This window comes from Hevea brasiliensis, chromosome 9 (genome assembly GCF_030052815.1).
Source record: "Hevea brasiliensis isolate MT/VB/25A 57/8 chromosome 9, ASM3005281v1, whole genome shotgun sequence".
In the NCBI taxonomy this organism is placed as follows: Eukaryota; Viridiplantae; Streptophyta; class Magnoliopsida; order Malpighiales; family Euphorbiaceae; genus Hevea; species Hevea brasiliensis.
In genome coordinates this window covers 3,387,479-3,402,627 of record NC_079501.1, presented here as the reverse complement: position 1 = coordinate 3,402,627, position 15,149 = coordinate 3,387,479, and the positions used below count along the sequence as shown (strand labels likewise).

Genomic DNA, 15,149 nt, shown 5'->3' with positions numbered 1-15,149 from the left:
GACTCCGGGAACACGCTCGAGATGTCTGACAATGGTGGGGTAACCAAAATCTCGACCCAATTCCAAGACTTTTTTGGTAGCCTATCTGTCTGGTCGGAAATTCACAAACCTGGGCAACCGTTGAATTTTCGCAAATTGAAGGTACCTACACGAAGCCCACAACACGTGGGTTAGTACATAATTTTTACAGAATTTTCTAAGCTCATTTAGTGCTCGGAAAAATACTACGAAGTTTCATGAGACCCACCAAAAAACGGCATCGGAAAATTTCAAAATTTATATTGCCGCGAAGCTCTTGACGAGTGGAGCGCTCTGGTACTCTTGATTTTCTCTTGGGGTTCACGCTTTGCGAGAAATCTAGCCTAAAAGTCGAAATGGATTAAAACTTTTTGGACAAAAATTGGGTAAACCACTCAATGGATTTTGGTGTTTTTGGTGTCTATGGAAAGCTCTCGAGGTGTAGATGGTGTTTGACATAAGACCCCGTCCAATTGGTGGCCGAATCGGCCGAATTTTGGCTGGGAAGTTGAAACAGCGAGCCCCCGCAGGGGGAGCTTCGAGCATCATTTCCGGCCGCCTGGAGTGTCGGCCGGTGGCGGGAAATGGCTGAGCCTATGCGCCCGTGAGATGGGGAGGCGACGTAGCGGCCTGGGGAGGAGGGAGGAGAGAGAAAACGGGAGAGAGAGAAAGAGCGACGTGAACGCGTGGGGGAGAAGAAGATGACCGGTCCGATTCAACCAGTCCGATCCGGTCCGATTCTATTCAATCGATCCGATTCAAGATACAAAATTTTGAATTTTTACTCTGGCTTGGGACCGAAAATAAGGCCCAAAAATTCCAAAAAAATTCTAGAAAACTCAGAAAAATTCATAGAGTCCAAATATATTTTTAGTTTTGCCACATGGTCTTTAAATTAATTTTTAAAAATCATCAAAGTTTTATATTTTCGAAAAATCGAACCCGATTTCTAAAATCCAAAAAATTTCAAATAATTTCTTAAAAGATAAATAAAATAAAATATTAATATTACTCACAAAATAATAAATTTAAAAATTAGGGGTATTACAAAAATAACAAAAATAAAAAAATACTAAAAAAATAATTTGAATTCATATACAAACACTTAAGTTTTTAAGACTTATAATAATAAAAATTTTGAAAACTCATTTAATAAAATAAAACTCATAAACAGAAATTTGATGGTGATAATATTTCTTCTAATAAAATAGGGGCAAAGAGGAACTTTTACTGTTCTTAGGAACACTAAAAGTGTCTCCTCTTTTAGTATAGTATAATAATTAATAATTTGAGTTCAGAAGAATGGCTTTATTATGTACAGAAAATTGCATATGCCTGATGAAATGTTAAGCAACTACATTCCCAATGGTACATGAACCCTAAGATGAGGGAGGAAGGCGCTACTTCATCAAAATAAGGGAATTGCAATCTGATTCATTTCAACAAAATGACAAGCAAGTTTTTGCAGTTCCAATGCGTAAATGAATTCCATGGGTGAGAAAAAGCATACAAAATCATGCCATTTCCATAAAATGGACTAAATTGTGCTAATCCACCCTGCCATGAACATATACACCCCCCCCCCCCCCCCCCCCAAAAAAAAAAAAAAAAAAAGGCCATAACCCTAAAAAAGAACTCAAGAAATGAGCACTATACGCTTAATGCTCCATACTCTTCAAAATGATTACATGACTGGCAGTTGATGGTGGAAAATAACCCCAATTTGTAACTTGCATTTCTCCAGGGTTTGAGAAACTGATGACTGGTCCTCCAAAAATAGCTCATAGGTATTTCAACTTGTCATAAGTTGCCAAGTGGGGACTCTTGATAATGATCATCTGCCAACCAGAGGCCAAAATCACGAAACCGCTTTACCTTCTTCTCAAAACCTGTGATGTAATTGTTGTGAATGATAACATGCTTTCCCTTGGTTTCTTGTACCCATGTCTGGTTCTTGAAGTACAATCCTCCTGTTGGGAATGCTGCCTGTGGCAGCAGGTATAGATCCACCTACACCAATTACGATGCATACACAACAACCAGAAGGATTCACAATCAATTATTTGCAATATGCAGCACAAATTTAAGTGAAGGCATGAAATGCTACTCTTTTTCCTTCAAAATGTGATGCGAGCCTCAAGGTATTATAATAAAGCCTCACTCTAAGGCGAATAACCATTCTAATACCCTAACCAAGATTATAAGGTTATTCTAGAAATTTGAATAACCAATACCAAGTATTCCAGTTTCTAAAGTAAAAGAAAACAATGAGACAGAAAACAGAACAAACCTGCCCAGCAGTTTTGTTCAATGCCCAGTTAAAAGCAGGCTGATCATTTGATTTCTTTGCTTTAGACCAAGGCTGAGCTTGAAGTTCCTCAATCCACTTCTTCATAACTAGTTTTGCTCCACCAGTAGGGCGCAGGAAAATCATGCAACTGCATATATAAGTGCGCCCCTTTTTACCTGGAGGTGGTAAATCATGGGAGTGGTTCAGAGGCTTCACCTGGACATCCAAAGAATAAAAGCATTGTAAGTCTCATGACAAATATAACATACTCTAACATGAACAAACAAGCATGCATAACCGGGAAATCTTATGTTCTCACCAATACAATCAGTAGCAAAGGTTTTAGAAGGGCTGGATAATATAATATTAAAGGGGCATGATTACAACAAATATCATCAAAATTCATGTCAATTTAAACATACTTCAACAACACAGCAGTGGAGCCCCTTCCTTGGGCACAAAATAATATCTAATTATGAAGGTTTATTTTCAATATGAAATATCAACAAGATGTAGCCTATTCAGTACATAGCCAGCACCCAAAGGATATTAGAAGCTGAAGCTTGACGGAATGAGAGTACAAGCAACATAATTTTCTAAGTATTTTAAGTCCAGCAGTTGTAAAGATGTATCATACTGATTTTAATTGGGTATGCCAAGTGATAGACATTTGAAATGTAAATTTGAAACATGCAAATTGCCAATTAGTACACGAGTTAACTATGCTGTTTTAATCACCAGTAGAGAAGGTAAATATCTAGGTATCGATTGCTTTGTGTTCGAAAAATTGGATAAGTTCAGATGCACCAAAACTAGAATAAGAGTTAGCGTACATACAGCAGCCATGTCGTCGGTGAAGTACACATCGTGCTTTCCCAGCAAATAAGGGAAGGGATCTCCTAACCAGACCATATCAACATCATTGTACATTACATTATACCCAAGCTCCAAAATGTGCAGCAGGTGACGAGGTCTTCGGGATGTGAAATTGAAGAATCCCTATGCAAGGAATCCAAAGAAGATCATGTCAAGAGTCAGAATACCAATGAAGTCAATCACAACAGAGTGCCTAATAAATCAATACTCAAACAATGGCAGGAAAAGAATAGCAATTGGTAATCTCTCGTTCAGCAGAAAACATAGCAAAAATGGAAAAAGGTCTGAAAACCACAATTACCATGATTACTGAGAAATTGGAATTCCAAATTTCATTTTATCCAATTCTAACTAAAATAGGACCAAGCACAATGCGGCTATTTGTCACTGAATGGTGAGTGATGTAGCCAGCTCTAGGTAAGCATAGGTAATTAAATTGGCTGCAAATAGAAACTCAATAACAGACATAAGCTATCCATCATCAAAAGTATAAATGCTATGATGATTGATAAGCCATTTAGAGCTTAAAGATTCACTTAAATGTCAAACTAAATGAAACCCACAAATTAAAATTGAGAATTATACCTGAGATCCAAACTTGTGGGCAGTTTGAGAATCAGGAGCTGGGGGAACAAGGACGGCATGGCCAGGCCACCTCTCATTGATCTCATAAAGCGTGGCATAATCTTCAGCAATGACAAGGACCTTGTCTTGGTGCTTTTGCCTTGCAATACTAATCAACCAGTTGTTAAGAAACCGCAAGTAAGGCTGGCTCACTGCACAAACAATCACCGTCCCATTCTTGGCCACAAACGACACCGCTTGGGCCAGAGTGTACTCACGCCATTTAGTAAGAGAGGGTTTAGTCACCGAGAAGATTCCTTGAGGCAACCCCGTCCATGGCATGAATACCCCAAGAATTAGCATGAGAGAGAACAAAACTATGAGGCCTGTGCGGCTAAATATTGAAATTTGTCTTTGGGAATTGAAGGAATAGCGTGGTGATAATGGGTATGGATCGGAGAGTACACTATGGAGAGGCCTCTGGTGCAAAAATGATGACATTGTTTAGCTTTAATTGTACCTATTTACAGGCGAGAAGAGGATTTGAAGGCGAATTAAGGTTTCAATACGGTTTGAATCGATACTTAAAAAGCTTTCAGGTGTTTCTGTGGATTACACTATCTTCAGATCAGATCTGTGATTTTGTTCATGGGTTGCCTAGTGAGAAACAGTGCGGATAAATGACTTTGCTCCTCCAGAATTTGCAGTTTTGGAGTTAAACGAATCGGGTTCGCTTTATCCGGATATCCGCGTGGACCAGCACAGGCTCCGAATATGAATCAGGCGCGCGCTCATAAGAATTAAAGTAAAATAGTAAATTCCTCTTTTTTTTTTAATTACTTTATATCTAATGTTGAATGTAATTACTTCTATCAAAAAAAGATGTTGATTGTAATTAGTAGTCTCTTCATATCACAATTCAAATTATGATATTTTTTTAATTTTATTTTATGTAGTATATACATTCTATTGGCATTTTAAAAAAAAAAAGTAGTATATGGTGAGTTCTTTCTTTAATTAACTCATAAAGCCACAGTTAAAATACTATGGTTTATATTATCCTTCAACTTTTGTCAAGAAACTGAGAATGAATTCCGACCAAAAAATGGAAGAAAAAACCTTGGGTCGAGCTTCAGCTTCGCCCGGTCACTGCAAGATCCAAATTTTTAATCCCAAGGCGTTATGAATTACCGATAGTTTATTTTTGATAAAATATTCTGGAACCGACAAACTTACCAAATCGGCACAACGCAAAGTCACGTCCATTCATTACCAACCTTGGCCTCTTGCCTCTTTACATTCCTCATTTGACACATTATTGCTTCGTTCATGCTTCACTGATTCCAGAACCGATGCTTTCATAGCCGGGAAATTTTATGTTTCTAACACTAATACTTTATCATTAATACGGATGAACTGATACAGTCTCTACTTATAGCGGAGAAAAGCTAAATAAGGGAATAAAGTCATTCAAAGGCACCCAACTATACGAAGAAAAAATGATCTGGTAGATTAGCAGCTACATAAACAATAAAGCAAAATGATGAATCCACATAACTTGCCAAGTCAAACAAAAATAATCGACCTGCATATTCTGGAAAGAGTATTATAATAAAATTGATAAGAGATTACAATGCTTTGAAAAAGTTTAGACAACCAACCATGGAATGGAACATATCACCATAACAGGAGGAACACTAAATATGATCTCATGAATGGTATATAATTTTGTGTTATTGCTCTCAACTACCTGCAATAATGTATCTTGAACTATCAACATTATTATCATTCAGCACTATCAACAACCCACAATTATTAACATTATCAATATAACCCAGGGGTAAAGACAATCGTCATTATCTTCATTACCAGATTCTTATGCACAATATGCTCATTATTAGAACTAAGTAATAATTAGGGTGGAATAAAATATATTTTGAGCAATTAACTTTCAGTGACTACAAGAAGAGGCGCCATTATCGACAAGCAAGAGAGACATTTCCTGCCATCTCAACGGACGTAACAGCGAGGCATGCAGGGTGGCATATACATTTTGCTTTGTTGAGACTTGAGAGTTCAGCCAGCCTTCAGTTTTGATGCTTTTTGTTTAACAAAAAAAGCTGATAGCACACTTTTACTGCGAGCAGGAGCACGTACCATCTCTCGCCTTGGGTTATCAAATGACCTGAATGCTGTCAAAGGCTTAGAACCCTCCAACGATTCCTGCAAAAAGAGATTTTGCAGTCTAGCTTTTACTAATTCTTCTGAAAGGATATGCACAGACATCAGAATAGCATGAATGCATGATTGGATTATCTAACCAAGAGAAAAGCTCAAAATGCATTTATTCCCAAAGCATATATACAGCAAGGAAAAATCCCATGGGAATTCTTCGATCAAATAAGATAATTCAATGGGCATAAAAGATGAGCATTTCTCAATCAATGGATTAATTGGCATATCTTTAATGTACAGTAACTAATCTGCAGATATTAGCAAGTAATAGTTAGCTATGGAGAACTCTTAAAAGAAGTATATCCTATATCAAATTACACACTCACTCAGGCAATATTTCAACATAGTTGATCTACCATAAACATGATCTTGCATGCACACCCAGAAGCCAAGATATGGTCCAATTATTTTTTTTTTCCTTGTCTATTACCATGATCATATGTATGTCAACTGGCAAATTACAAAATTCAAGTTCCTCAAGTACCCTGGAAATATATTAAACAAACAAGCAGATATAATATATCCAATAATTAGCTGAGGATGCTTCATGTTGCTTGATCCTAGAGTCCAGACGAATTCCTAATTTCAATCAAAAGGATTCCATGATCTAAAATGATCATTAAATCAAGTAATATTCAATCAGTTTGTGGAATTTCACGTTCCCACTTCTTTGAAAGGTAAAAGGCCTCCACAACAACAAAATACAATGCTCTACCAAGGAAAAATATAAGTAAGTAATTTGCTGCACACCTCTGTCCAAGGCATGTGGCATTAACCAAGACATCTAGACTTAAAAGAGACCACAGCTCTTAAATATTTTAATCCAACCAAACATCAGTCGCATACACACTACTTTCACTTATAACGTAGTTGGTTTTCACATCAGATGGAAATTTGAGCAACAATCAATCCATCGAAGGTACATGAAGTTTCTCATCATCCACCATGTTTAATTGAATACGACCAAAACCATGATTATTTCCAGATTAACAGTAGCAAGTTTGTACACACGTCCAGGGTAGAAATATGGTAGTTCCCTATCCTTGCATATGCAATCAGTAATACTAGAGCCACGGCAAAAACCAAGCACAACTATCCACAGATATAGATCACTTAAAAGCTGGAAGTCTTTTGCAGGTTGCAGCAATAATAAAAGAATGGACCAGCTTCCCACAATTTGCAATTGAAGCAGCAGGTGAATCTAGGTCTCACATTATGTGGCATAATTTGTCAAGCAACTCCACTAGTCTGGATTAAGACTCATACCAGCTGTCGTTCATGCCTACATTTAAGATGAAGACTTTCCAAAACCAGAAATCATACACCACTTAGAACTTAGAAGTTAGAACCAAAGTGTTAAGTCTGCTCAGACCCATAGGACAGGAAAAAAAAAGAATCAAAAGTAGTTACATGCAGCTCACACCAGAGCTTGAGCTATACTAAGGCATTGACCTTTTAAGGTGGTTTCATAAAAGATATCATCAAATTTATGAAATGAAATACTATATGAAAAAGGCATTTCACCCAAATGGATTACAAGAAATCAAGAAAAAAAAAAAATCTCAAACAAACAACAAACCAAGGAATAGTTAATATACTAATTTTACTTCCTTTTATATATCTATTTTTCATTTTTTTAATGATCAACAATGTACTTAGAAGAATGTCGGGCATGTCTGTGTTTTTGCTGATTTTGAAATTACCCTGCGTGTGACACCAAATGTTTGCATGATTACACCAGAAGTAGGACTTCCAGCTGATAGTTGAGAAAGAGCTCCTGATGGTCTTGTCTGTGTACTCTCTTCTTTATCTGCTATCATAAGGGTCCAACGTATAGAATATTAGGATGTTTTCTTTATCCAATGCATCTCACTCAAGCAAAGACTAATTTATCACAAATTACTCTTTATCTTATACATACCCAGTAGTTGGAAAACTGCAGAAGATTTTCCACAATTTTTTGTGTCTTCAGCACTGCATGATAAGGATTATATCAAATGCTTTTACATCTCAAAAGCCCATTATTGGCAATAGATACAAAAACAGAAAAGCAGATGCAAGTGTTTTTATAGGCTAACTTCATCAAAGTTTGTGAAGTCCCTTTCAATGTAGACTTGGTCTCAGAGGCTAAATGCCAGGAAAGAGTTTTGGATGCGGGGGAACCTGAGTTAACACACTTTAATAAGTTATTTGATACTCTTTACAAACAATTGTGGAAAAGAAATGAAAAAATAATAATAATAAAATTAAAAAAAAAAATACAAAGTATGTGCCATGCTGAGAAACCCTATACCTGAAGGCTGGAGATGAGATCTAGCTTGAAATGAATTTTTCCTTGCATCAGTTTGAATGTAAGGGCTAAAATGTACCTTCTTGTTAACAGAATCTAGGACAACCATAGAAGCAAAGAAAATAAAGCAGTTTGAAAACAATATATATCTCCCCAGATCAATTAGTACCTATGCAAGAACCTAAAGGTAACTAGTCTTACTTGGTAATATATAATGTTTGTGATGTCTTGGGATGAATGCCAACAACTGCTGCTGCCTAAGACCTTCCTTATCCGTATATGTTTGGCATGTAAGAAGTTGCTGATATTAACAAATTAAAACATGTAAAAAGTTGCTGATATTAACATACGAAACGAATTGAGGTCTTTACAAGATATTCAGGCACAAATATGGAAAAAAAGAAAACCTGATTTAGACATGAAACCTTTAGCTCCGTGGTTGAGACGTCTAAAGTTTGTTGCTCAACAAGGCCAGTTAACTTGTAAGCCACGGTGCCAAGATGATCAACAGCATTAACAAGGGCTCGCACAGCATAATCTTTCAGGTTGTCCAGCACCCTATTCCATGACAACAAGAGAAGTTTTGAGCATGAGCAGAAAACAGATGTATGTAGTCCAAATGAAGAAGACATTAGGTTATACTAGTTTATTGAAGTCACATTAAACACCCTTGTATCAGGCATAAACTTTTAGACAGACATAATGAAAACAAGTACTTTTCTATTAACAACCCTAGAAAGGTTATTCTGAATAAATAATTTTTTAACTTAGACTGCCAACCATTACTTTAAGGCATTTAGTAAAGTTAGTGGAAGTGAAAACTTTTCAAAATCCAATAACTGGCAGCTCAAAATTATAATCACAATGATAACAACTGAGATTTCTAATTGTTGGCAGTTGGGACTTTGGCTTCCAAATGCTACCCACCAATTACCAACATCTAACCATTGATAGCCAGCCACCATAGTTAACCACAACTATCATAGTCTTGTATAATCTTTACAGTCAGAAGGTCAATCTTACCCTGCAACTCTCTCCTCCTATCACAATCCTAGTATGAGGAACGAACTATACTTCGCTATAACTTGCAAATGGAGCTAAATCATGCAATGAGTCCATCAATCAAGTAAAAGGCATAAGTTGAGAAAGGCCTTACATCTGCTTCTGCTCAGTATGAAGATAAGACTTCTCACAATATTCTGCAGCAGAATAAAGTTGAGGCCTCAAGTTTTTGAGCTCCTGTAAAAACAATGCCATAACTATCATATTACCACTTACAAGGCACTTCAACAGCAGTAACTCTTACAAAGCATTAGCTCCCGCGAAAAGCTCTTTGATGAAACAGCTTATAATTAACAATCCAAATTCAAAACAAATAAATAAGATACAAGAAATCAATAACCACGCAAAAACAACTACTTAACCAAGCTGAGAGGGATTTCCTCTTCCTGAAGAACTAAAACACTATAAGGCATAGGCCACAGAGCAATCACACAGAGCCTTGAAATCAAACTCAATATATGACTAAAATGAAACAGCAATGGCAGAAAACAGATCAAAAGCAGATCTGGTCCGAAATTCTACATAATTTGTGATGAAAATACCTGCAAAGCCTTGACGAAACTTTTGCTGCGCTCCATGGAAATCTCATCGAAGGTCATAGCCGGATTGTCCGTTCGGGTTTGCTCCACTTCCATTTTTCTCAGCCGTTAAAAGCGTCAGTTATGAAATTCTGAGAAAAATGAATTGATAAATACAAACCCTAGATGCATAAAATTAAAGAAAATTTGATTAACTAATATTAAATGAATGTGAAAGTAATATATAAATGGTTAGATTTGGGGTTAGGTTACGGCGGGAGAGCTAAGCCAAGTGGAGAAAGGATCAGGGTAAACAGAAAAGTGGAAAGTAGAGAGAGGGAGTGAAGTAGATTAGAAGCGATTCCAGACAGGTGAGTGGAAATTGTAGTAATTTGGAGTTAATAGCAAGTTAAAATGACTTTGGCTCTTGGGGAGGCATTTATTTGGTAGTGTTTATTGTGGTGGCAAGCAAGGGTAGTTGACAAGCTTCGGGGGAAAGAGAAAAAATGAAAATAACGGCAATTGTCGCCTTCTTTAAGAAGATGGATACGAAAAGACGATGTTACCCCTCTTAGTTAAGGCTCCGAGATCCCAGTGGGCCGTAGTCAACTAAAATGGTCAACTAACGATTTCGTCAACCAGGCCGGCACCGCTTCCTCCCTCCCTTGGAAGAGGAAGAGATGAGACAAGTCACATTTGGAGAGAAATGATAGATTAATTATAAATTATAATTAAATAAAAATATATTTTAAAGAAAAAAAATTTTTTAACATATAAATATAAATAAATTTTGTGGGACTAAATATAGAATTGCTTGTATCATAGCGTTCATGCACACAATTTTTTTTTTTAAATTAGTAAATTAAAAAATAATAAAAGCTGCTGTTTTTTTTATATAAAAATGGATTTATAGTACAACCGTTACCTTCAATCTCATGCAGTCAATGCCAAAGGGATCGGGAACGAAAGACTTGTTGAAGTAAGGATTGCTGATCAGTACGGATTTTATGGTAAATTTACATCTAAAATTTAAGAGTATAATATGTTATAATAAAAGTTTAAGGATGCAATGGGTCGATTTAAAAAATGTAGATATGATTCAAATTTAAAAATTAAATCAAATCGAATTAATTTGATTCAATATATTCGATTTTAAAATTTAATTAATTCGATTTTATATTATAAAATTTTTTGTTATTTTGGTTAGGTTCGATTTTAAAAAGAATAAAATCGATTAAACCGATCTAAATAGAATAGTAATTTTATATATTTAAATCGAATCAAAATGAATTGAATTGATTTTTTAATTGATTTATTTTTATGAAAAATTTATGAATTATATTTAATTATATATATATAAATTATTTAATTTCGTTGATTAATGGTTCTTAGGTTCAAATTAAAGTTAAAATTAGATCAAATAACTTGAAAATCAAGTCTAAATTAAAAAATTAATCAAAAATCAAAATTAATCGGTTTGAACTGAACCAAACCGAAATAGAGCGGTTTGCTTTGATTTTTTTTTTCATCCATTTCGGTTCAGTTCGATTTCTAAAATATGTAATTCAATTTTCATAATTTAATTCTATTCAGTTCGATTTAAACCGAATACTCTTCCCAATATGCAATTATGTATTTATCTAGAATTCAATAACTAATATGTAAATAAATTTAAAATTAAAACATAGTTTAACTTTAAAAATTAATGATAAAAATGTTATAATATTGCAAATCAATAATTAAAAATTATGAACTGAGATATTATTATTATTATTAATCATGTAGCAATGATGGTGATGGATCAAGAGTAATATAACAATGATAGGTGATTATCCTTGATTTCCTCCGCTGTCCTCTCTTCGGCTCGAATCAATTGGTTTGGTAAAAGTAAAACGGCTAACGATGATTTGTTTTGATGTTTCTTTTCTTAGTCTTTACAATGTCATCAATTGCAGTCATCCCAAATTCCTAATGATAACATTACATTTGATTATGCCTGTCATGATGGATTGTTCATCGGAATGCAGTTGGTCCACAGAGCACCGAAAAAACTAATACAAGGAACAGAGACATATGATCATCTATCTACTTTAGGGCAATTCCACAGTTCTGCCAAAAAAATATCTCAAAAGAGATACTACTTCAATTTCGAGTTGAATTTCAATGAAGTTTCATTGTAACATTAAAAATAAGATATCTACTTGTCGTACCTACTTAAAATATATATACGTGTGTGTGCATTGGAGCGTGCATAACCATCAGTTACACGGACAGGGTCCATCATACGAATGAAACTCATTTTCATTCCATGTATGCGTGGCGCACACACACTGCGCAAGTTTTTTCCAATATTTGATAGGTTTTAAAAGTTGAAATTTATTATTCTTTACTCTGAGCCTACTAAAATTATGAAGTGCAAGGAAAAAATATGGAAAAAAAATGAAATAATATGTTTATCCGTCTAAGCTCCTTCAAATTTAACTCGCATATTGATATATACAAGATTTATACAAATCTTACAGAACACAGGAAATATAAGGCAAAAATAACAACTGGCCAACAGATCTGTATTTGCTACAGCCCGTGCCAACCTGGGTAATCAAAGCCGAGTTTTATACAGTGAAAGATGGGGACCAAGCGCAAGCTCAATATTTACTCCAACAGACAACAAAATTTGAAAAGAGCTTTAGGAACTATATTTCCTCTCTGAAGAAGAAGATGAAACTTCAAAATAAGTTGGTTTTGGAGTTGAGGGGCAACCAACAGAGTGTAGTAATTCTTCCACAGCCAAAACACGAAACTTTGGAGGTAAATTGAACGCAACATTGTCAACTCGGTGCTGAAAGATCTTCCCATTCCTGTCTAGTTTGTACTCAGATAAACCATCAAATCGGGCACGACTCTCCCATGGGACTCGAGGGATGCCATGCACAGTCCATCGAACCATTATGACATTCTCCACAGGTTGCGACACACTGATGACGTCAACCCACAAAGCCCTGAAAAATAGCTTTCCATTGAATCGCAGAGCCCAAAAGATTGATTTGTAGTTCTCAATGCCAACAAAAGTATTGAGTGGATCTTTAAATACGACATCATCCCTACAAATTGTAAACGAGCAATCAAAATATAATTCCTATGTCAACAGCATCTGTAACAGAGAAATGACATGATTGCAGCTTAACCTGTTTGACACCAATAAGATAATTCATTCCAGCAGCACTATATATGTACATATGTAAGTTAAGGGCAATCCCATTCGAAGTAATAGTTGTCTCCAACACATTCACAAATCATAAACACAAAATAAATAAATAAGCACTTCTAAAAAGAGAGAGGGAAATTGTTCTCTACCAGATAAAATCTCCCGGAAAAGTCAACAACTCCAATTATTTTGCCAGAATCATGTGAAAATTTGAGAACTTACTTGTAGCCCAACTAACCCGACACACTTGCAAGTCTTAATCCTAAACTAGTTAGGTTTAACTATATATATCCTTTTTCGCTATTTAACTTTGTTCTTCCACATCAATACAACTCAACTCAACTCAATTCAACTAAGACTTTATCCAAAAAATTTAGGGTCGGCTATATAAATTCTCTTTCTCCATTCTAAATGATTCAACATTAGTAACATCCAAAAATAAAGAATATAATAACAAATAATGGCAAACCAACACAAGTAGTGTCAAACTATTTTCTGCCAGCTTTAAATTTGCCAAATGCTCACTTCAATTTCATTGAGATTTCCAATATAAAAATGAGTTTCTCAAACATCAAACATCTGAGGAAAAATGCTTGCTGCCTAAAGTTTTACCCACCTCTGACCATATAAGCTAAAATAATTGAAGTCTTCTAGTCTTATCTAGCGGCCTTCCTTGAAAGAGTCAACAGGCTAAAGGGGAATATATGCCGCTAATCTGTTCATATTCAAGTTGTGGTGGCATTATGGACTTCTCCATCACATCATGGGGCAATTGGAATAATACAATCGCATGATCTAATAAGTTTTAATGTTTTGCTGATCAATCCTACACATGAAACAAAGCAACTCAACTAATATCCTCGTATTCAATCCTGGACACATACTGTAGAAAACCCAGCGTTTCAATAAGTCTACAAACAAATTATATAGCCATCAAGCTTGATCCATAACACACATATAATTCTAAAGATCTCACCAGCAATAAAATGAAGATAAATGCAAACAATAAAAGATTTTAAATAAATAAATAAATAAAACCTGTAGATATCAAAACTAAGCTCCCTATAAAAGAGCTCGGGAAACTCCTCTCTCAAAGTCCTAATCGCATAGCCCAAATTTACATAGTAATTTTGCTTCTCCTCTTCCTGTTCGCTCAGCTTCGTTTCTTGCTTCACCGGAGCCGAAAATTGACCGTACAAGCACGTGTTTTGATTCAACTGCGAAACCCTATCCTCAAAACCTTTAAAACCGATCCTAGCTGCAGCCCTAGCTCTAGACCCAATCCTTTCATCACTTCTCGACACCGAGAGGCTCTTGATGACGCGAGGGTTGGGATTAGGCTTAAAGATAATTTTCAAGGCGGAGATCTCTGGTGTGTGGACGAAAAGCGCCATCAGGAATTGGGGTTTTGTGTGAATTTAGGGTAGAAGGAGAATGAATTAATCGAAAGGCAGACGAGAGAAGGACATCTCGCGGGCAAAATGTGGTGCGAGTGCGTAAACCCAGTCGGACTGGCGATCGAATTTGAAAGGGTCAATAGAAAATCTTTTTGGATAATTGGAATTATCAAATATAGCTCAATTATGAGAATATATATATATATATATATATATATATATATATATATATATATATATGAAAATGCTATGAAGCCCAACTTCCAAGGAGGGGGAATGCCCAAAAATTGTGGCCTTTGATCCAAATAGAGCAGAAGCCCCAAATAAAACTCACATTCTAGAAAAAGGATACCAGTTTTTTTGCAAAAAGAAAATCATCGGTAAATTGGTATTTAATTGATTTTTTTTTATTAATCAGGAAAAAAATTATACTAATGAGATTTGAAGATGTGTATGATTTATCCACTCATAAAGTTATCCAATTTAATCAATTAACCAATTAAAATATTAAAAAATAAGATTAAAAAATATAATTTTAAAACACAAAAAATTAAATTAACAATAATGATATTCAACTCAAATTAAGCTAAATCAAATAGATTAAAAAAAGTAATTTTAGTCAATAGTATAGTAAATGCTCTACGTTCTTTTATACTTTTAATCTTATAATTTTATTAGCCATTTAAATGATTTG

At 35.2% G+C, this 15,149-nt stretch overlaps 3 protein-coding genes across 4 annotated transcripts; all 3 read right to left on the bottom strand.

The window, feature by feature from the left end:
• Positions 1–1,622: 1,622 nt before the first annotated feature.
• LOC110667008 (UDP-D-xylose:L-fucose alpha-1,3-D-xylosyltransferase MGP4) lies at positions 1,623–4,476 on the bottom strand. Its single transcript, XM_021827701.2, has 4 exons — positions 3,770–4,476; positions 3,146–3,307; positions 2,309–2,524; positions 1,623–2,028 (listed from the first exon to the last, which is right to left on the bottom strand). Exons 1-4 carry the CDS (start codon positions 4,247–4,249, stop codon positions 1,819–1,821), a joined length of 1,068 nt encoding a protein of 355 aa, XP_021683393.2. The 5' UTR covers positions 4,250–4,476; the 3' UTR covers positions 1,623–1,818.
• Positions 4,477–5,338: 862 nt separating this feature from the next.
• Positions 5,339–10,364, bottom strand: LOC110667007 (protein ABIL1). Of its 2 annotated transcripts, none has more exons than XM_021827698.2 (9): positions 9,878–10,364; positions 9,430–9,512; positions 8,681–8,831; positions 8,475–8,574; positions 8,277–8,369; positions 8,062–8,146; positions 7,905–7,957; positions 7,687–7,796; positions 5,339–5,971 (listed from the first exon to the last, which is right to left on the bottom strand). In XM_021827698.2, the coding sequence occupies exons 1-9, from the start codon at positions 9,968–9,970 to the stop codon at positions 5,825–5,827; spliced, it is 915 nt and encodes a 304-aa protein (XP_021683390.1). In that variant the 5' UTR covers positions 9,971–10,364; the 3' UTR covers positions 5,339–5,824. The 2 variants fall into 2 exon arrangements, with proteins under 2 accessions (XP_021683390.1, XP_021683391.1); XM_021827699.2 differs by having other exon boundaries at positions 7,687–7,793; positions 9,878–10,363.
• Positions 10,365–12,320: 1,956 nt separating this feature from the next.
• Positions 12,321–14,647, bottom strand: LOC110667006 (uncharacterized). Its single transcript, XM_021827697.2, has 2 exons — positions 14,097–14,647; positions 12,321–12,954 (listed from the first exon to the last, which is right to left on the bottom strand). Exons 1-2 carry the CDS (start codon positions 14,450–14,452, stop codon positions 12,540–12,542), a joined length of 771 nt encoding a protein of 256 aa, XP_021683389.2. The 5' UTR covers positions 14,453–14,647; the 3' UTR covers positions 12,321–12,539.
• Positions 14,648–15,149: the final 502 nt, after the last annotated feature.